The following is a 21873-nucleotide window of genomic DNA, read 5'->3' as shown; positions in this document are numbered from 1 at the left end:
TTGGCAGCTTGGGTGTGACGAGAGTAGGGAAAAATCTGGGATCAGATACCCACCCATCTAAACAGGAGTGGCCATTCCCCTTCTGTAACGCAAATAGCACACAAAGACAAAGACTTACCTGCAGACAAGTCGCGACCATCGCTGCTTTGTGGTTTTGCACTCCTCAGGACTGCCTCATCAAAAGCATACCAGTCAAACAACTCATTCATCTTGCAGAAATCTTTGCCGTCACTTTGTTCCTCACTAGTCCGTAAAAACAGCTGTCATCCGGAACAGTGTTTATCTGTACTTATCAAACAGCAACATGTAAAAACCACATGTTTTCACCAAATGTCTTATAGCTGTCGTGGGTGAAATGACAAGAGGAGCGTAAGATATGCTTCCATGGCTACCAAATGAAAGATTAGTAAATCATCTGGAAACATCTGTTGCATAGCCACGCCAAAATAAAAAGGTAGGAATGGTTTCCATGCTCCTTAAATATACATCACAGGTTTACAGTAATAATTTACTTTGGTTTAAGCAACTTAAGGGATAAAGAGGAACCAGAAAATGATCAGGAAAGGACAGAAAAAACAGATAAGGAAAATGGACTTAAAAGATTAAAACGGAAAAGTAATATGAATGTATGTTGGGGACCAATGGAAAACAGCAAAGATAAGAATGGAGGAAATTGGACAAGGACAGAGAGACAACTAGAGAAAACACGAAGAGAAACAAGAAGACAAAATAAAGAATCTGGATGAGTTGATATGAAAGTGGAGGAGAGGATATGCCTTGAGGATAGTAGGGAAGGAGATGGAAAAAACAGAAATATAGATTAAAGCATACCATTATATTCATAAATGTAAGTTCTCTGGCCTTGTATCTCTGGTATCTGCAACGCTATTAAACAATTAGGTGTAAAGGGACATCAACACGTCAACAGCGACACAATGAGCTGTTGTGTAGGTAGGCTGATCCCCCTACAGGAAGAGTGTCTTTGCCCTTTTTTTTTTTTGCTTTCCAACAATAACGATGTGGCTTAGATGGAAGAAGACAGCAGCGGACATACCGGGGCCTCAATGGGGACACGTCCCCTTCCTTGTCTGCAGTAGATCACCCCTTACGAAAAGCCAGAGAACCGAAGGCTGGCCCCACTTTTTAACCTTGTATGGAATCATTTTAGATGACTGTTTTGAATGGAGAGACTATTTTTACTTGGTGACTTTTAATAAAAGAACCTCTATCCCTCTGAAATTCTTTTCCTGGCCTTTTATTCCTTTAGCAGTGGGAACTGGGCTGAAATCAAAAGAAGCCCATGGGGCAATGATTTGGAGTTGTAACCCCTTCAGAGGGACAAGCTGAAAGGGAAACAAACATGCTTAACATCAGCAGCAGGTGGAGGTCTTCATACACAGTTGGTGGAGGTGTGGACCCAAATGCAGAACAGTAAGATGCAGAACCAAGACATCTTTAATCCCAAATGAGACACGTTGACACAAGAAGCAAACACAATGAATCAGCAAGTGGGAACAGAAACCAAGGGCTATAGATACTGGGAAACGGAACAAGAGACAGGGAAAATGGATTAACTAATTGAGTCCAGGTGTACTTAATGACGGCAGGTAAAACAGGAAACAAGACAAAAGGGAACTAAACAGGCAAAGCTACAAAATAACACATGAAACCAGAACTGAGAAAACACATGAGACATCACATCATGACATCTGCTACCAGCAGAGACACCACAGAACAAAGTGAAGGGGTTTAGACAATGTGGTGGAGGATTTTAGCATGTAGTCTTCAGTAAATTTCCTCCTGGAAAAACACTCAGGTGTCTTCTCAGCTTGACAGGTGATGGTTTTGGTAAAATGTTGATGGAGATGTTCTTTCTGGCTTAATGATGTTGTTAGCTACTTTTCATCCACATCACAAACATGGTGGACTGCAGTTCATGGAGGGAAATCCCAATGAAACAATTTCACCATAATACTGACAAATTTTACTGGCTCCAGTTCTGGTTTCCAGGATGAGAGCCAAGGTTCCTCACCACTGCGTCATGTGGAAGAGCTGGTAAAAGTGTGATAAAAAAGTTATCAACTCAAGACTGCTTTAATCTCACGCAGCTTCATTCTTTGCTCCTAAAGGCAGTTTGACAACTGCTGCTAATTTATAACTCTGCTGCTTGAGTCCTTGGTAAGATCAAGAAGGTGGACCACATCAGTCCTGTTCTAAGGTCTTCATACTGGCTGCCTGTCTGTTGGATGATAGACTTTAAACTGAAGTTACTGGTCTATAAGGCTCTGAATGGTTCAGCACCAAAACACATCAGAGACCTCTTCTCCCAGTGTAGACCTACCAGACCCCTCAGGTCATCTAGATCTGTTTTGTTTTAGATCCCAGAGTCAGAAGCAGAGATGGAGAAGCTGAATTCAGCTTCTATACTCCACATGTCTAGAACACACTCCCAGAAAGCTTCAGATCAGCAGAAATATTCAGGTTATAGACCCACAGGTTACTTTAAACTGGAATTAATCATAATTTGAATAATCATCTAATAATATTTCCTCATTTCCTTCTTGTTTGCATCACAATAATAGTTTTTATTTGTCCACATGACCCACAACAGGGCAAAATGTGAACTCAAAAAATTGATAGATCATGTATTTTGGTCATTTTTTTCCCCTTCAATTTAATGTGTTTTCAGCTGGTTGTTAATGTCTTTTGATATAGTTGTTTAAATGTTTAGTTCCTTTTAGGTGCTTTAAAAAGTTGGCTTGGCTTCAATCTCATAGTTCATCATAATTCTAATCATAAGTTTTTTGTGTGTGCTTTGTGTTTTCTCTTTTAGGACAGCTTGACACAAAGTTCTGCAAGCTTACTGGTAAAAAGATGGACTTCTTTCTTCAAAGATGGAGGTAAGCATCATCCCCAAACTCAAACCATGGAAGCAAAGTGCATCAACCCCTTGAAGGGATTTGAAGACAAGGTATTTTCATGACACTAAAAACCCCTTTATGTCATGTGTAGAATGGCTTGATAATGGTGAAGAGAAATGTGTTTTTTTTCCTCATGGTAACAGTCTTGTTTGTCTTAATTCGTGTTTTAATCATCTTTTTTTAATGTCAGTTTTTCTTTCAAGGCCAAATAAGCTACACCCAACAGATCTGAACACAGACGTTATTGGCAAAGAGTAATTCTAAATGGTACACTTCTGTATTTTGGTGAATGTTGCATAATGCTTTTTGTCATCACATGAGATTTGTTACACTGCCCTTTTTGCTTTTTGGTACACCTGATCCTGCCGTCGGTGCAGCGTGAGCTCTGCAATAACACACCTTGTTGATTTTGCACTGCTATGTAGTCATGTTTGAATTTTATTTTCTCTTGCAACAATATGTCTCAGTTCTCACTTTACTGAAAAACATGTGTTTTATGTTTGTCCTAAGGTTTTAAGGTTGGAACAATTATTGCATCACTTTGCAGTAACCCTTCAGTTTCATCCAAGACACTCCAACTGATGTGCACTGGAATTCATCCAAGCAGTTTGCCAAGAATGACAAAGTCATTATTCCCCTGCATGACGGCCTGGCAACTGCATTGGGTTTGTAAACTACCCAACTCCGCTCAGCTGTGTCTTTACCTTTTTTGAGGACATTTATGATATGCTTTTCTCCACACTAAGGAAAACCAAAGTCTAGAACAGGGGTGTCCAGCTCCGGTCCTCGAGGGCCACAATCCTGAAAGTTTTTTATGTATCCCTGCAACACAAATACCTCAGATTAATGAGTCATTTTGTCAAAGTTCATAGGCCATTAGATCCATATAATTTGAGTCAGGTGTTGTGAAGTAGGAAAACATCAAAAACCTGCAGGACAGCGGACCTCAAGGGTTAGGGTTAGACACCCCTGGTCTAGAGATATAGATGTACCAATTTTATATCTATCCCTTTAAGGTCCTGCACAACCACTACTGTAAACACTTTGAGTTTGGTTTACTACTTACTGAATGATGCGCCTGGCTCAACTGGACCTAAATGAGCCATCTCTGCCACATGGTTTAGTTGTGCTATGCTCACATAATCCATTAGATGGCGCACCATCTTTGAGCAGTATGTCATTTCTGTGTTGATTCAAACCAGAAGTGAGACAGTGAAGATTTACTCTTCACATGAGGACATATTTTCATGGAAATGTCAAAGGTAAGAATACTTCTTTGAAGTAATATTGCTTTAGAGAAGTGGTGTCCAAACTTATTGAGCTAAAGGCCACATATCGTGTTAAAATTGAATATATCTTGTTATTTTTAACACATCTGTTTTAAGGTTTTTTTTTCTTTATATGTTTTTAATGAAGTATGTTATTTAAAGAATTTCAGTTTTTCCAATCATTTGTGCTTTTTGGAAGTGAAGATGAAAACACTCACTTCCACCATGTTTGCTGAAAAGTCTTATTCAACAACCAAAATTAGGCCCAAATTGCTTCCCTACATTGTTAATGGAGGGTATCCTTTGGCCAAAACTGTACCAAACATGACATGTTTTAAAGTTCCCTATAAAGCCTTTATTTTTTTTCTTTCTGAAATGGAGCTGGAGTTTTAAAGTCACATAGGATTGTATGTCAGTTTAATGATATCGTAGTCAAATTGGTGAAACAATGCAGCTGCCTTATATGTGGACCCATGTCAATTAGATATAATGTTCATTCTAAGAAAATAAAAGCATAATCATTTTAGTAATGTAATTACACACAATTAGAAGCATAGTTTTTAATGATAGACTTTTCCGTGTTTGAAAGAATTTTGGCCACCATGCATTCACGATGTGCTTGGCATTTGACATTATCGTTATTTGCATCATTACTATTAGATGTTGTAGTCTAATTCGGCATCCATTTTGCATTCCAACCTGAACTGTTAGCTCTCCAGCCAGCAAAAAAATTATCTTATAATGACTCTTGTTTTGTCTCTTTCTCTCTTTTAATAGTCTTTGCTGGATCAGAGATGTTGTGTGTTCAAAGCAGTCAGTTCCTTATTATACCTGTATACAAATGACTGTCAGAGCTCCACCCTGGGAATAACTTACATTAAATACTCAGATGACACGGCAACTGGAAACTGTGGTTTTTAATTTTAATTTTTCCTAATGTAGTTCATGTTTTATTGTGATGACTGGTATGAATGGATGTTACATGGATACGCATGTTTTAATGTTTTTATCGTGTCTGTAGCACTGCAAAGTCTCCTCTGCAAATGAAGTTCCTAATGGATAAAGTGAATTTGAAAACCGCGAACCGAAATGTCACGTCGCATCTCAGATATAAAAGTTCTATAGTGCAGTTTCTGAGTCTGAGTAGATCGTTTTAGGGGAAATATGATTGACCATCTCTGTTTTAATTGCCTCTATTTTCTTCTTCCATCTGCTGTTTCTGTGCTGTACGCTCAATGTTTGTCTCTTGATTTTGTTAAAATTAGAGGCCAAGTCCCCCATTTTCTATTGGATCTGTGTGTTCTGCGTTGTGGATGCTCTGCGGTTTCATTCCAGCACCATTTCACACCCAGAGCATTTCAGATGCAGAGTTCCTGTGGGTGCTAGCAAGATTACAAAATGTTCTTTTAATTGGAATATCCCTTAATGGCTCTTTTACATTCAGCCTCACTGAATGAGTAGTATGCCTTATGTAGCCAGGTGATAAATTACTAAAATAACTTCTCACTTAAGTATGGGAAGTCTTTCTAAGAAATATTCTAGTGTGGTTTGTTGTGTTTTGTGACATTTAGGGGTTGTGTATCCTCTGCTGCAGTTTTCATTCTGTTAATTCCTTGAGATGTAAAAGCATGCCATGTTGTAAATCTTGGCCACCAGATGGCAATGTTGAGTAGAAACCTTTTTTGCAAACACTTTATAAGAAGCATTTTGGCCCTTCTTCCTGTTTGACCTAACTGGAAAGGAAACTAGACTCTGGTGATTCAAAGTTTGTCCCTATAAAAGGTAAATATGTGCTGCTTTTGGCAAGATATATTTTTGAGGATCCATTTGAGATGTTTTCTGCCTGTATCGCAATGTGATTGTTTACGGTTAAATGGTTTATACAGAAGGCCTGCATATGGTCTGGACCGATAGTGCCATGACCTCTAAGGAGTGATGGGAACTGGTTTCCAGTGCATGTAAAAAGTACTGCTGTGATATGTAAGAGCATGCATAATTTTATATTTTACATATGTCAGTTAATGGGCTTTGGATAACCAGTAAATATCTTCTGTATGTTTTTCTGCCAGTGCCCAGAGTCCTCTGCCGCATTTCCTTTTTTAATTTTTTTTAATTACCTTTTTGCAAAGTAGACTGTACCCAGGACTTGGAACAGTTAGCAATAAACTTCTGCAAGAGAACCTCAGTTATTGTATCCTGTGAAGTAACTTCTTGCTCAGGCTATACTTGTTTATCAGATGATTGACTCTGCTACCATGTCTGATTTCCTGTCTGGCTTTTTTGAGCTTGACACATTCTAGAAGTGTTCTCTGTCAAAAACTATACCTGGTGCATATGTTCAGGACAGAGCGGCGACGATGGAGATTTGACACACTGCAGTGTAAATCCCAGAACAGCAGCAATTATCTCCAGAGGCTGCAGTGAAACAAATACGGCTCACCCAGTGAACATTGGTGGTAGATTTGGCTTGCAAGTAAGGTCATTCCCAGCAGATGATAGCCTAGGGGACCGTTTAGGTTTCCTATAGGAAAGGCCTGCGCTGAGTCATTGGATTGCAGTGTCTCAAGCTTCACCTTTTAGGGTCAGATAGGTAAGACTGGGATCCCAATGGAAGGGTCGTGGAGAAGCATGATCCAAGCTCTGTACCAAGCCAGCTCATCTTGTATCGAGCCATCTGGTCCCACACTAAGCCCTCCAATTACATCACCGTACTGTCCTGTACCATCCCATACCACCTGTCCCATACCAGGTAACCTGATCTGTACCAAGCCTTTCCATACCAATTCTTCCCTTCCAAAACCGAACCATCCTGGAAAGAGCCTTACAATCCTTATTGAGTGTTCATGTACCAAGCCATCCCATCCTATACAAAGCCTCCCAATTACAAATCCAGGTGAGTCAAGAGACATAAACCTTACAGTGTGTCCTAGGTGTTTCATGCAGTTTCCTTACAGTGTGACATGCCCAGAACACCTCCCCAGGGAGAGAAAACTCCATTTGGCCACTTGTATTTGTGATCTTGTTCTTTTGGTCACTACCCATAGCTAGTTAACATAAGTAAGGGTAGGAGCATAGATTGACTGGTAAATTAAGAGCTTTGCCTTTTGGCTTTGACTTCCTTCAGCACAACAGACCATGGCAGTGTTCCCATCACAGCCAACACTGTACTGATCAGCTTGCTAGTCTCATACTACATTCTACCCCTAAACCTAACCCTTATCTGCAAATTGCTCCAGTGAAAGCTGGAAGTCATGACCTGATGAACCCAACAGAACCTCATCATATGCTAAAGCAGAGACCCAATCCTGAGGCCACCAAACCAGATCCTATCAACACCTCAGCTGAGCCCAGAAATTCTGTCCATAAAAGAAAAGAGTTGGTGACAAATGGCAGGTGTTTCTATTGCTGTCATGTCACATTATTATGGCATCCTAAACTTGTATTCTCCATAGCAATTTTAAATTTAAATGTGTGATAAATAAATAAAAAGTGAAAGGCATAATAAGGGTAATCTGATGTATCATGAGGCTCTTCAAATAAATAACAGGACTCAGTTACTTTCTTTATTTCGACCTATATCCTTATGGACAGAACAAGAAATTAACTAATTTTGTTAACTTATTTATTTTATTTTTGTATGTGTGTGTGTGTGTTTGTGTTTGTGACTCTCACTGCCAATGTTGTCAAGGCAGCTCCTTCATACATTGACAACTTATGCTTAGAACACCACCAAGTGGAGCTTGCCCTGGTAGTAATACTACTGCTCATCTAATGCAGTAGGAAAAAAACATTAATGTATGTATAATAACTGGTTAAACTGGTGAATAGGTTGCAAATATGTATTGAATAGAACTACCTAAGCACATCTGGTACGTGCACCAGCAGTGCAAACCAAGTTCTGGCACCTGTCGTACTGGGACAGCTTAAACTAGGGGGTCTGGTACTCCATATTCCTGGAGCACCCCCACAGGTCGCCTTGGTGGACATGATTTAAATGTCTTTTCCAAGTCCACAAAGCACATGTAGACTGGGAAAACTCCCATGACCCCTTCAGGACCCTACAGAGTATGTAGAGCTGGTCAGAATTACATGTTTGTACTGGAAATAATCTGTAATAACCTCACACATGGATGAATAAAGATATAACACATACTCACACACAGCTGTGCATGTGCAGGGGTGATACTGATGGAAGCACATATACAATCCATTTGTATCTGTTACCATGGTAAATATTTATTCAATTATTCAAGACAAGGTCTTTGACAAAGGAAAGAAAGCGAATAGCTCCACATGAGTGGAAAAAAAGAGGGCAAGATGAATGTGGTATAAAACAGGAATGGGTGGAGAGATTTTGATAATTTCTGAAAGGGAACATAATCCAGCAGCTCTCCCCTCCCTGCCACCTCTCTCTCTCTTTCTCTCTGTCAGTCCCAGCCCCTGAAGGTGTCATAACTGTACTCTCTCTTCCCCTCTCTCCCTCACTCTATCACTGCCTTTCACATCTTTAAAAGCTGGAGCTTTGCTGTGTCTCCTTCAATCTCCATTTGTGTCCTCGGTTACTGCAGAGGACTCAGCTGGTTCAGCTCCACGGAAAACTGCTGTATAGGAGCAGGAGGAGGACTGAGGGGGGAGACAGGGAGACAGAGGGTGATATACATCCAGAAATAGCATCAGCCACATTTATCCGCCAGAGCGTGACAGTGTGCACAACTTGAGACCCGAACAGAAAATGCCCGTCTTCTCTAACTTGACAGCCATGGTTTTGATGCTGATTGCTCACAATGGATCGGGGACCGCCGCAAACCGTTTGGGCCCCTTCAAAGACTGTCCCTCATGCAGGGATCCACTGGGGGCAGGTCGACCCCCAAGGGACCATAATGATGCTGGCAGCACGTCAGTTTTGGCCCCTGGAGAACCGTGTGGTGTGTACACCCTGAGCTGTGCCAAGGGGCTCCGCTGTGTGCCTCCCCCCAGGGAGCACAGCCCTTTGCAGGCTCTGTTGCAGGGAAGGGGTATATGCGCCAAGCACAGCAGGACGAGTCCCACAGAGAGACCCCACCCCACAGGTAAGATCTATCTATCTGTCTGTCTATCTATCTATCTATCTATCTATCTATCTATCCTGCTTAATGTGTTAGTTTATAGGTTTATATATGCACACAGTAGGTTTAATGTACAGTGTTATATTGTGACAACCTTTGCACATAACTGTGCATACAAGGTGACACCCCCCCCCAGTCCTGCATTTGATGCTGTGTCACCTAGTGTATGACATTTAAGCTTGGCTGCATTTTGTGCAGCACAGATAAATGTTCAGCTCTGCAGCACCTCGACTGTCACTGTAGCTAAAAATGTCCCTGCAGTGAAGTAAAAATTACGCTTCTACATGATGAATGTCGACATCAAGCTCCTCTACTGTCTGTTCATACCAGCAACCGTGTATTTATCAATCATTTGAATTTCAGGGTGCATGACAAAAATCTGTCCTGCAAGTCAGCCACTCTGTGGAGGATCTAGGATAATTGTGAAACTGTCATAGTATCGCCTTCATCTCGATCACAGCTTTTTATTGCAGGGATCTCCATCTGCTGTTCAGAGTGAGATACTGCAGTCGACTGTAAATTATGTTTGATTAAACACCCACAGATTGACATCATGTGTTAACATCTTCTAGTAACTTGTAGAATCTTCTTTTGAAATATATATATAAGTAAATACCATACTAACTGTAATATATGCTGTATAATTTGACATGGTAGCTGTCGTTCCAATCTCATACCAGCCCCTCCTCCTTTTCTTTCAGGTCCACATCCCTCACACAGCGGTGACATTGACAAAGTAAGTTCCTATGTTTCTGTCTCTGATTGAAAGATAAAAAATGTGGTACCCTGTATTAGGCATAAAGGGTTACACGTTGTACAATCTGCTGTTGTTTGGGGGTGTTACAGCCGAGTGAACACACTGCTCTCATGGTGCATGATGTGTGTGCTGCTATGCGGCAGAACTAATTGCGCATGATGTGAATTGGAAAAGTTTCAAGCCAGGCACTGCAGATAAAAATCTGTGACTCCAACAGCCTACTACCCTGCTTCTTTAGAGGTGGCATGAATGCTGCCATGAATATGACAGCAGCCATTGCTCAAACATGGTGTAACGGTACAATCAGACAATATGTTGCACATAATGAATAGAAATAGACTTATTCTTTGCTTTTAGCTTCACATCAACTGAAGGATTTATGCAGGGGTGTATCCAGAGCAATTTTGAATGAGTGGGCATAATAAAACACTGGTTTGTGTGTGTGTGTGTGTGTGTGTGGGCGGGGGGAGACAGAGGGGCCTGTAAACTTTGGTTAGAATCAGTACTAAAGTACCAGGTTCTTGAGTCTCTGGAAACTTAAATAACAGCGTTAAGGCTTTTAAAATGTAAAACCCAAAATATTGTTTATATATTTTATGGTATATGATTTTTTTTTTTTTTTTTTTAAAAGGGAATAGGTATTACAAACACAAAGTCTTATTACAGAGGAAACACAGAAAGAACAACAACAATCCACCAGTTAACCCAAGTCCAGCTGCTCCTGTACCTGAATCAGGGATTGGTTTTTATCAGACTAGCCACCAAACCCCAGCAACCCAGTCCCATATCTGATTCCATTTCACATTAGTTAACTCTGTGTAAAATGTTGGCTTTATTGAACACATTCTCTAACATGTTCTGTCACTTTGTGTCATTAAAGGGGTACCATGTAACTTTTGGCCACTAGGGGCGCTAAACCTGTAACTTTCCACAGGTCACCTGACTGTGTAGCAAAGTTAAACAGTCTCCATTGGTAAATTCAGAAAAAAGCAACCACACAAAGCAAAAACTGCCTAAAAACATTACTATAAATTATAGTTTTGATTATCACATGATGCAGTCACTTTGGCAAAACTCATGTCAATAACTTACTATAAAAAAGCCATCATTAGACATTAGCTTATAGGACATTACAGTACTGCTGCTTCCTGGTTAACAGCATATGAAAACCATGAAAATAAACCAGGCCAGTTTCTAACTGTTTGGTTACTCCTTTCATATTTACATGAACTATAGAAAATGCATTTATTGCATGCAAACAGCCCAATGTTAGCTTTGGTCTGTAGCTGATTAGCTTCAACTAGCCGCGGTTAGCTTAAATTAAACAGCAAAATAAATACACAGACATATACTGAAATGTTCTGCAGCTCATCAGACACTTACTGCCATTGTTTTGAATAAACGCTGGCTGAAAGATATAAAAGAAAGTTCATCACAACAGGCAAAGAGCTAATTTAGCTGTCTGAGGCAAACAGAGAGCAGGTTTTGCATCCACACTGTTCTGTCATCAGACTCAAACCAGGACATTCTTTGCCAGGATCAACTCGTTTTCTTTCCTCTGGAACGATCCCTTTCCCATTTTCTCCATCTGGCCTCCTCAAACACCGTTTTCACCTTCTTACTTTGTTCAGCCACGACAAACTTTTAGTGGAAGAGGAGAGGAAAGGAGCACAAAGCAGGGCCCTGTTTTTATGGAGGGGGGGGGGGCTGTATAGCAAAGCGCTCCAGGGAACATGATCCAGTGGGAGATGGTGTAGGTACCAGATCTGCTCGTGCTGCGCCTGCTGATGATGTCACAATATATTGGGCAATAAGATACTTGTGGACTCTAATTAATCAATAGATATTTTTGCTTTATTTTACATTTTCTTTGGCTAACTAAACATGTTTTCCCAGGACCAATAAAGTTTCTTTCAATCTGAAGATGAATTGATTTTATTATCATGGCAACTTCTCAATACATTGCAAACGTGCTTAAAACACCACCTTTCAGTGATACACCTGTACATCTAATGCAGCCGGAAAAAAAACATAAATTTGGAATTTATGTACATCTGGTTTAATTGTGAATAAATTTTGCAAATATGAACTAAAAAAGAGTTACTAACATTTACGTTAAGTCGCACTGTTATTTTTAATTGTGTAATTTTTTTGATACCTTCCAAATGGAGAAGTGCATACCGGGTGACACGCCCCAAGTCCTGTGGTAAGTTCAGTTTGATGATAAACCACACAACCACACACAGTTTGATAAACATTTGTGAATACAACAAAAAAGAACAATAATCCCATTTCGCTGAAAAACTATTTCCATAAGTTGTCCAACCACAATTGTGTACCCAAGGTCTAGCCAGTCATGTACTGTGACATCATCAGTTGGCGCAGGGCCTCGGGCAGATCCGGATACCTACACCAGATCCACTCCTGCAAAGTTACAATGTCGGGTTTTGTGAAGAGGGCAGCCCCCTCAGAGTACCAACATGCGTCAAGCACTATTTACTGACCCAGAAATCATCAATTACTACTCACATAAAACCAGTGGTTCCCAAACTTTTTCTGCCTGTCACATGAGGCAAAAAACATACAAGGAAATGTGTCATTAGTTTATTGGGGGCAGTGCAGTTCACGATAGTTAAAGTTGGGTCAGTGTCAGTATTATTATCCATTGTTCTGGTCCAGTGTGAAATGTTTTAAACCAGGACTCTCTGCAAACTACTTCAGGTGAGCCGGGTTTTCGATAAGATGGTGCTGGTTTCTTTCTAAAGTAACCAACAAGTTTTTATGTGGTTAGGATGAAAAGTCTCCAAGTGGTGTTGTAACTTGTTTGGCTTCATAATATTTTGATACGCCTCTCTCCATTACCTACCATTAATTACTATTACTTGACCATTACATTGTTGATCTGCATCACTGCTTTCAGGCTCCTTGTCGCAAGCTGCTCAACAGCGTCCTGAGGGGTCTGGAGTTGACAATCTTCCAGTCTGACCGCGACATCTACATACCCAACTGTGACACCCGTGGCTTCTACAGGAAAAAACAGGTAGCGTATTTCCTGTTGGGATGTGATGACGTATGTTCTTTTAGTTGTGAAACTGTTTCATTGTTCTGACCTGGTCTTACTGTGGGGGGGTGTGAACAGAGCTGGTCCTGGCCTTGAAAGGGCTATACATACAATTTTGCTTGCTGAAAACATGGCAGGATTTGCTGAACCTCTCAGCTGTGTGCTCAGAGTGACTCTGTATAATGAAGTGATGTAATTTCTTCTTTGTCATTTTTCTTTTAAATCTGATAAAAAACCTCTGTCTCCCCCCCCCCCGCAGTGCCGCTCCTCCAAGGGCATGCAACGAGGCCACTGTTGGTGTGTAGATGAGTTTGGTGTGTCCGTGCCTTCACATGTCATTGAGGATGGTGCTTTACCATGCGATGGGGAGTGAGAGAGGAGTCTGTCCTACTGCTCTGAGCCTAGAAGAGGAGGAGCACAGGGAGAGGGAGGTAGCTTTAGCGCCTGCTAAACACTGCCTGGATAGGGGGTTGCAGGGATAAACCACTTCATGTGGGAAATATACACAAGTTTAACATTCATGCCCCTCTAGAATCATCTGCAGCGTGGTGTGGCAACATGCTGCATGCTCACATCAAACACCTCAGTGATCCCAGAAATGATTTCTTTCCTCCCCAGCTTTGTCTCTTTTCTCTGTAGAATAGCTGACACTGCCTGAGTTAGCTCTGATCTCAGTGGCTGGAATACTGTTAACACAGGCGATGAGACACCGAAGAGTGTGTGCCTCACCGTCTTCTCTCCCTTTCTCCAAAGATACACCACAAAGCAGAAATAATTGACAGAAAACAGCTTTTCTATTAATTTATTTTTGAGGATGTATTTCCATCAAGCACACACACCTACATGTAACCACACACAGGATGATGTGTGTGTGTGTGTGGAGTCAGAAACTATAGTCTTATGATCCTGGATGCCTCATCAGTTGTTTGTTTGTACATATGTTGACATATTGTGTGGTGGTGGACTGTTTCCCTTTTCAGAGAAGTTGTAAGACATATTTTTATACACATCAGTATAATATTTTGTATATGAATTGTTGGTTTATTTAATGAACTACAGTATAATGCCATGTATTTTTATATTGTTAGCAGTTTCTTATTTAATATAGAGATTATTTTATGCCATGATGGGGGAAATGTTGGGCTCTTTATATCAAAACGCATCACATTCATCACAACTGCTGTATGTTAAACAGTCATTATTGATGATTTCTTAATGATTATGCTTTGTCTATTTTAAAGAAGAGAATTTTCTCATTCTGCTGTATTTCCTTTTGGCACATAATAATATAAAATTTTATCTCAGCACAGGAAAAAAAGATCCCATTTGTATTGTTATGGTAACCTACGTCTCTGCTAGTGTTGAAAGAGACATGAAATATGAGTAGAAGTGACTTTCTGATCAAACTTGTGCTGATGTCTGTGTTGCTGTGGTGATGGGTCCCAAATAGACCTGTAAGACACTTGCAAGTCTAAAAAATATAAATTACAATAAAAACAGTGAAAAATAAAACATATATTACTAAAACACGTTTGTTGACTTTTCCTTTTCAGACCTGATCATCTTTTTCCATTTAAAAAATCCTGAATATTCTCAGTGTATTTACTGCCTTTACTTAAACTGGAGTGGTGGCCACTACAACCATATCTTACAATTGTTCAGACAATAATTTTAATCAGGAGAAATTGCACACAGAAACACAGAAAACACTGACCTCCACAAGTAAGTGTGAAGCTTGACTTTATCACACTTGTGCCTACGTCTGCTGTCCGGAATTGTGGTGTCATCGTGGATGACCAGTTGACCTTTATGGTCCTTTAAGGACTTTTAAGGTCCATGTTGCCTCAGTTGCCCGTACTTGCTGATTTGTTCTCTACAACATCAAGAGAATCAGACCATACCTGACAGAACACACGACTCAGCTTTTGGTTCAGGCTCTGGTTATTTCATGCATTGATTACTGCAATTCTCTTCTGGCAGGTCTGCCTGCATGCTCGGTTAAACCTCCGCAGATGATCCACAATGCCGCAGCACATCTGGTTTTCAACCAACCCAAATGAGTTCATGTCACTTCACTGGCTTCCGTTCGCAGCACGCATCAAATTTAAAGCTTTGCTTCTGGCTTACAAAATAATATTTCAAACGGCTCCTGTCTACCTTCACTCCTAGACTGTATATAAAAAGATGGACAGAGCCTCCGTGGCGTCACCCATTGGTTTTGAAGAGCTGAATTGAAGCTCAGTGGGCGGTTCCTATCATCACCATCTTGGCAGAGGCATGCGTGTCATCTCACCCGGAAAATACAAATATGGGCAAAGAGGTGGAGCTGAGAGGGGGATGTGAGCATCATGGCGGATGATTGACATCGAGCAAACTCAGAGCTGCCTGTAGCTAAGAACTAACCGAGCAAACTAGAAGATAACAGGAGCTAACCAGCTAACAGAGGTAAGTGGGCTAAAGCTAAGTCACGTTGTTAACTGGCTAAAAACCGCGGTTGTTTTGCGTTCTTCTGACTTGAAGCGGGAGATTGGGTACCTGTCAATCAAAAGGACACGCCCCTAAATATGCCAAACGTCCGAGATTAAATTACTTTTAAACCAGCGAGTTAGTAAAAAATTCACTCCCTCCACAGTTGTCATGAAGGTAAACCTGACCTATAAAACCTAAAATGGATTTTTGAACTAGGCTCTAAACATTTTTATTCTGCTAAGAAATTGTCCTTTTTAACATGGGAGTCTATTGGGATTATCTCTGTTTTGCAGCCTCTAGTGGATGAGAGGGAAACTGCAGTTTTATGCACTTCCGCATAGGCTTCACTTTTAACTGCCAGAGGCTCCGCCCATCTTTCATATGGTCTATGATCGAGACCTACACTCCCTACCAACAGCTATGTTCCACCAGTAAAAGACACCTCGTGTTACCACCAGTTCATGGGACTAAATCACCAGCCAGACTCTTTTCCTCTGTTGTGCCACGATGGTGGAATGATCTTCCAAACTAAGTCCACTCTGCAGAGTCCTTGTCTACTTTTAAGAGCAAGCCGAAGACTCAGCTCTTCAAGGAGCACTTCCACACTTAGTTTAGCTATATTTGTCAGAGGAGTTGGAGAACTTAACCCAGTTCTTTGCAACAAACATTACGGTATTAATTCTTTGTATTTTAACATAGGTAATATTGTGGAGTGGGAAGAAAAAAAAAAACCAAAGACTCCTTTTTCACCCACACCTCCCACACCTCCCATCTCCCAGGGTAGGGCAGGTGGCTGTTCATCTCTTAAGCTCGGGTTCTCTACCACAGTCTGGGAGCTTGAAGGTCCTACACAGTATCTTAGCTGTTCCTAGAACTGTGCTTTTCTGGACAGAGATGTCTGATGTTTTTCCAGGTATCTGTTTAAGCCACTTCTCCAGTATGGAGGACACGGCCCCCAGTGCTTCGATCACTATGGATACTACTGTTGCTTTCACCCTCCAGGTCTTTTCCAGTTCTTCCTTGAAGCCTTGGTACTTCTCCAGTTTCTCATGCTCCTTTTTCCTGATATTTCCATCACTGGGGATGGATACATCGATCACTGTAGCTTTGCTCTGCTGCTTATCCATGATAACTATGTCCGGTTGGTTGGCCACCACCATTTTATCTATCTGGATCTGGAAGTCCCAGAGGATCTTAGTCCTCTCATTCAGACCTTGGGGGGTGTTTCCCACTGGGACTTAGGGGTCTCCAGTCTATATTCTGCACAGATGTTCCAGTACACTATGCCAGCTACTTGGTTATGATGCTCCATGTATTCTTTGCCTGCCAGTATCTTGCACCCTGATGTGAGGTGCTATATAAACTGCTTAAAAAACATAAAGGGAACACTTAAACAACACAATGTAACTCCAAGTCAACCAAACCACAGGTTTGCTGTGTTTGTCAGTGTAGGGTCCAGACGATGGAGGCACTACCAGGAGACAGGCCAGTACATCAGGAAACGTAGAGGAGGCCATGGGAAGGTAACAACCCAGCAGCAGGACCACTCCCTCATTCTTTGTGCAAGGAGGAACAGGAGGAGCACTGCCAGAGCCCTCTCCTGTTTGTAGAAAATACAAACAATAAAAACAATAAATAAATAAATAGTCCCCTAAACTGAAAATTAGATTAAATGAAAATGTGTAAAATAACAAATAATTTCAAGTTTTGGTTGTTAAATCATGGCCCATGACATGAAAGCATGGAAAATCACTCTGAGGCGATTTGAGAAAAACCATGATGGTTATATCAAATAAAAACAAGTAAAAATGCCTGTTTAAATGTGAAAGTGCTGAGAATTTATTGTTACAAGTTCAGATGGGAACAAACAAATGGTGGCAACATCATTAATGTTGGGCTTAGCGAAGATGTTCAAAGAAAAAGAGCTACAAAACATCTATACAACTGAAAAAACCAGCCAGTACAAAAAAAGAAAACAAGGCACAAAATGTGTGAAACAAAAACTGGCCAGCCAAGCTAAAACAAACAGAAAGTGAAGCAGCTCCAATAGCTGTGCTTTAAATCCAAAAGTATTATAAATGCAACAGAAAGAAATTCAAAAGGACTTTGCTTTTACGGTGAAAACAACAAAAGACTATTTAGTAAAGATGGGACGTTTAAAAGGGAAGCACCGAAGTCTGTTTCCTTCAAATGAAATGGACTTGGTGGAAACGCTGTATTGAAGCCTATGTGAAAGCTCTGCCTTCACATGACCAATGACGTGACTTTTCATATGCCCCAACGAGACACCAGAAATGACATAACTGATTCAAAGCGTTGGCGGTACTGGTGCCATCTATCAGAACGAGAAACACCTGGTGTTCCTTCCTTCTTGCCACTTTACAGTCTAAGAGATCATTAGGATTAGGGGGGGAGAAAACTTGAAGTATGGACACTTCTTGTGGAAGAAAACAATCATGTGTATGGGAAATCTTCCACCTTGTGTCACCCACAAAGGAAGGAGGATAATAATATGTCAAAAGATTAAATAGTATTAGATTACATAGTACTTTGTATAATTGTTAATGTAGTATTGTATTTAGTATTATTGGGTATTGCTAAATATCTCTCTGTGACATTGACAACAAAAGATTAGTTGATATTAAAATATAAAATTTCATGATGTTCAGGGTGTTGCTGACTAATGGGGCTGTTCTATCACTTAGAAATCAAGAAAAAGCATATGTACTCAATTTAAGATTGTTCTAAAAAATTCCCACTGAGATGCACAAGCACTTCTCTCAAACCATCAAATATCCCAGTAAAATAATTTTGACATCATCATCTTGTTTCAGAGCATACGTGCTGTATCTAAATCATGTTAGAAAATCTAATGAATAACAGGACAACACATTGACACTTTGACTCTTTTTTTCGGTACAATCAAACAGAAGCCTCAAAAGCTTCATCGACCCATCCCTGCTATTTAGTAGTGATGGCAAGATCGAAACGGTGTTCCAGTCCGTACTGAAACTACGGTGGAACGTGCGATGTGAAACTACATTCCGTGATCTGAATCGAGACGTGGAAGTCACGTGACTGTTTCACTTTGCGTTCCATTACGTCACCAATAGTTCTGAAGTGTCACGGTTGTTCCGCCTCGCGTTAGAATTAAAACGGAATAAAACACAGACAAACAGTGTTCAGTGATCTTTTCAACATTCTGTCCAAAATACAACAACTAATAAATTAAAATGAAAATATCTACCACATTCATACATGTGTACTACATTTTTACAAAATAAGAATACTGATATTCAAAATTATTTATCGTGTCTTTTCTGATTGGCAGCTGATTCATGAGCTGATATGCACAAAACATTAAAAAATCTCTCCTAAACGGCCGTTTATTTGTGAAGTCCTACCTCATTTATCTGAATGTATTGTACTGAGCGTTCTTTGACAACTGTCTTAAAATGGAAAGAAGTAGAAAGCGTCCCAGGTCAGCTATCTGGGATCGCTCCTTAAAGAGAAAATGGTTAAATGTATGCATTGCATGCAACATTTGGCCTTTTGCAATAATACAACAACAATGTGGAGACACCTGCGGACCAAACATCCTGATGTCTCCATCAGTCCCAGCGGAACACAAACTCGTGCTGCATCAAGACATATCTTTCCATACCAGTCATATCAGTCCGTTGTGAAATAATATTCTCCAAAGCAGGAGAGATTTTGAGCAAGAGGCCAAACCGTCTCAGCCTGAATAGAGTTGAGCAGATTGTCTTTCTTAATAAAAATTCCTAAATGTACAAAATGTACAATTGTATACAGAAGCACAAATACTGACTGGTTAAAATGAAACACCCTTTCATACGGACATCACTTTAAACTAACTGAAGAAATCAAACATGACAACTCAGGACACATGAAAACATTCCAGTTTATTGAGTTGGTCACTAGATATCACTGAGGCAATGTGTTCTGAACGTTCCAAAAGATTGATTCTTTTATTGGAACAATGGTTCTAAACGATTCGATCTCAAAACGCTTCATTTTTGCCATCACTAGCAAAAGAAATAAATGTAGAACACAAAACTAAGCAGTTTTAACATTTCTGGGTGAACACAAAACCAATCGGTTTTTAAAACACAGAAACAAAACTCTACTAACCAAACAAAGTATACTCAAATTACCACCAACAAAAATGCACACACTCAAACTCCACAGATTGCAAGTCTGTCTAGTGCAGACTGTCTGTGCCAGACAGTTTCCAATGAGTCCGCAGCTCCAGCTGGTTTGAATCTCCCTCCACTGTGGCTGCAGTGTTGTCGATAGGTCAGGCAATTGTCCAATCAGCATGCAGGAAAGAGGGGTGTGGTGAGCAGAGCCAATCATAAAGTGGTAACGGCACACATGGATTTGCATACAAAAAAAAGACAGCAATTAGGTGGGTTGGGAAGCAGCAGTAGCATATATATAAATATGAAAATATATATCATATCAAATATAATATATGTGTCTTATTCTATGTTAATGATATTTACTGTGTTCACAAAGTGCACTGAAAGACTTGCGCCTTACTTGCAGTCTGAGGGTGAAGCTCTGATGAGAAAATCTGGAGCTCTGAGCTTGTTAAGATCCAATGAATCTTGGTCACTGAACGCCTGAGGTTCGCGCATGTAAAAACATGCTGCAGGTGATTTGCTAACCATGCGCTTGTTAAACAGATAAAATTCCACCAGCAATCCATTTTGTGTTTGCATTATGTAATATGGGCATTTCTGCCAGAATGTGCAAAATACTGGGAGGAGTACGGAAATATTTCAGCTTTTAAATGATAAATCCTCATTTAAATAAGGCTGTTTGCACCTGTTATAAATTGTGCAATAAATCTTTGTTGATCATCTGCAAATCATGGAAACACAACACACACAATCTATTTGTGTTACTTGTATTTTTGAGCTCTTCATTGGGGATCTTAGTAAATCAGGGCCTGACAGTTTTATATGTAAGGAGAAGAATAATTTATTAGGAAGCTGATAAAGAGAAGATAAAAGTGGAGAAATATGATCTCAGATGATGTCTTGAGAACCCTCACTGCAGCATCTTGGATCAGATGGAGACTTTTCAGAAGAATAATCAGGAATTACACTCGTCCAAGGAAGAAATGCATTCACCAGTTTTCCTGCATCACTGCAGGACAACATGTCAATGTCAATTTTATTTATATAACCCATTTAAACAGCCACAGGATCCAAAGTGTTTCATAATTAATAAAGATTAAAAAAAAAAAAGTATAAAAAGGATCTAAAAAATTGGCATAAACTGTCAGAAACCGCCTCAGGGAAACTTATCTGCGTGCTCTTCATCCTCATCGGGCCCTCAACCTGAACGCAGTTGTCGTAAGTGGCTATAGTGGACAAGTGCTCACATTCAATGGTGTCTGGCAAGTTGGAGAGGTGTTCTCTTCACAGATTAATCCTGGTTATATACGTAAAAAAAAAAAACCCAAAAACAAACAAACACACACACACACACATATATATATATATATATGTGTATATATATATATATATATATATATATATATGTATATATATATATATATATATATATATATATATATATATATATATATATATATATATATATATATATACGTGTGTGTGGATATATATCTGTGTGTGTGTGTGTTTACGTGTGTGTGTTTGTGATTCCTTAACATGGGTTAATGAGATACATCTATTTAATGCTGTTAATAATAAACTCACACATGGTAGAACATAACATGAGCTTTACTGGGCCGTGACAGACTCACTGTTAGTCCTTTTGTAAGATAATTACATAAATAAGTCACTTATAGCTTAAATATTAAATTATGCTCTGAAAAAACGCTGTTGTTTTTTTCACAGTTGGAGGTCGGTCATGTGAACAGAGACGCTGCAACATCAGCGGCCACTTGTAGCTCGACCGCAGTGCCATATTGGCTGTGGTAACATCTGTTCCACAAACTCAAGTGAACAGAGTTGTTAAGTTTTAGTCGCCTTAAACAGCAGAATTAGTCACAGAGCATCTGTGTTGTGCCATGTTGCAGCCCATGGGCGTCTGTCCATACAGAGCACATACTGTATACAGACAGTAAGAAAGAAGATTTCAGAAAAATAAGCCATTGTTAAGACAACTATCCTGCATACTCTCGGTCAATTTTTTCCAGTAAATACTTTAAGATGTCCTCTTGTGAAGTATGCAGTATTATGCACAGTGTACACAGAGTGTATTCCTCATCCTCTTCACCAAATACTCAGAACAT

General features: G+C 40.0%; 1 protein-coding gene across 1 annotated transcript; it reads left to right on the top strand.

Annotated features, from left to right (window-relative positions):
- Nucleotides 1-8906: 8906 nt before the first annotated feature.
- igfbp6b (insulin-like growth factor binding protein 6b) lies at nt 8907-14429 on the top strand. Its single transcript, XM_079239512.1, has 4 exons — nt 8907-9258; nt 9996-10030; nt 12972-13091; nt 13372-14429. Exons 1-4 carry the CDS (start codon nt 8922-8924, stop codon nt 13483-13485), a joined length of 606 nt encoding a protein of 201 aa, XP_079095638.1. The 5' UTR covers nt 8907-8921; the 3' UTR covers nt 13486-14429.
- The last annotated feature ends 7444 nt before the right edge of the window (nt 14430-21873 follow it).

Source organism: Telmatherina bonti (genome assembly GCF_933228915.1).
Source record: "Telmatherina bonti genome assembly, chromosome: 4".
NCBI lineage: Eukaryota > Metazoa > Chordata > Actinopteri > Atheriniformes > Telmatherinidae > Telmatherina > Telmatherina bonti.
The sequence above is the reverse complement of the archived record's forward strand: the minus strand, read 5'-3'. Positions and strand labels throughout refer to the sequence as shown.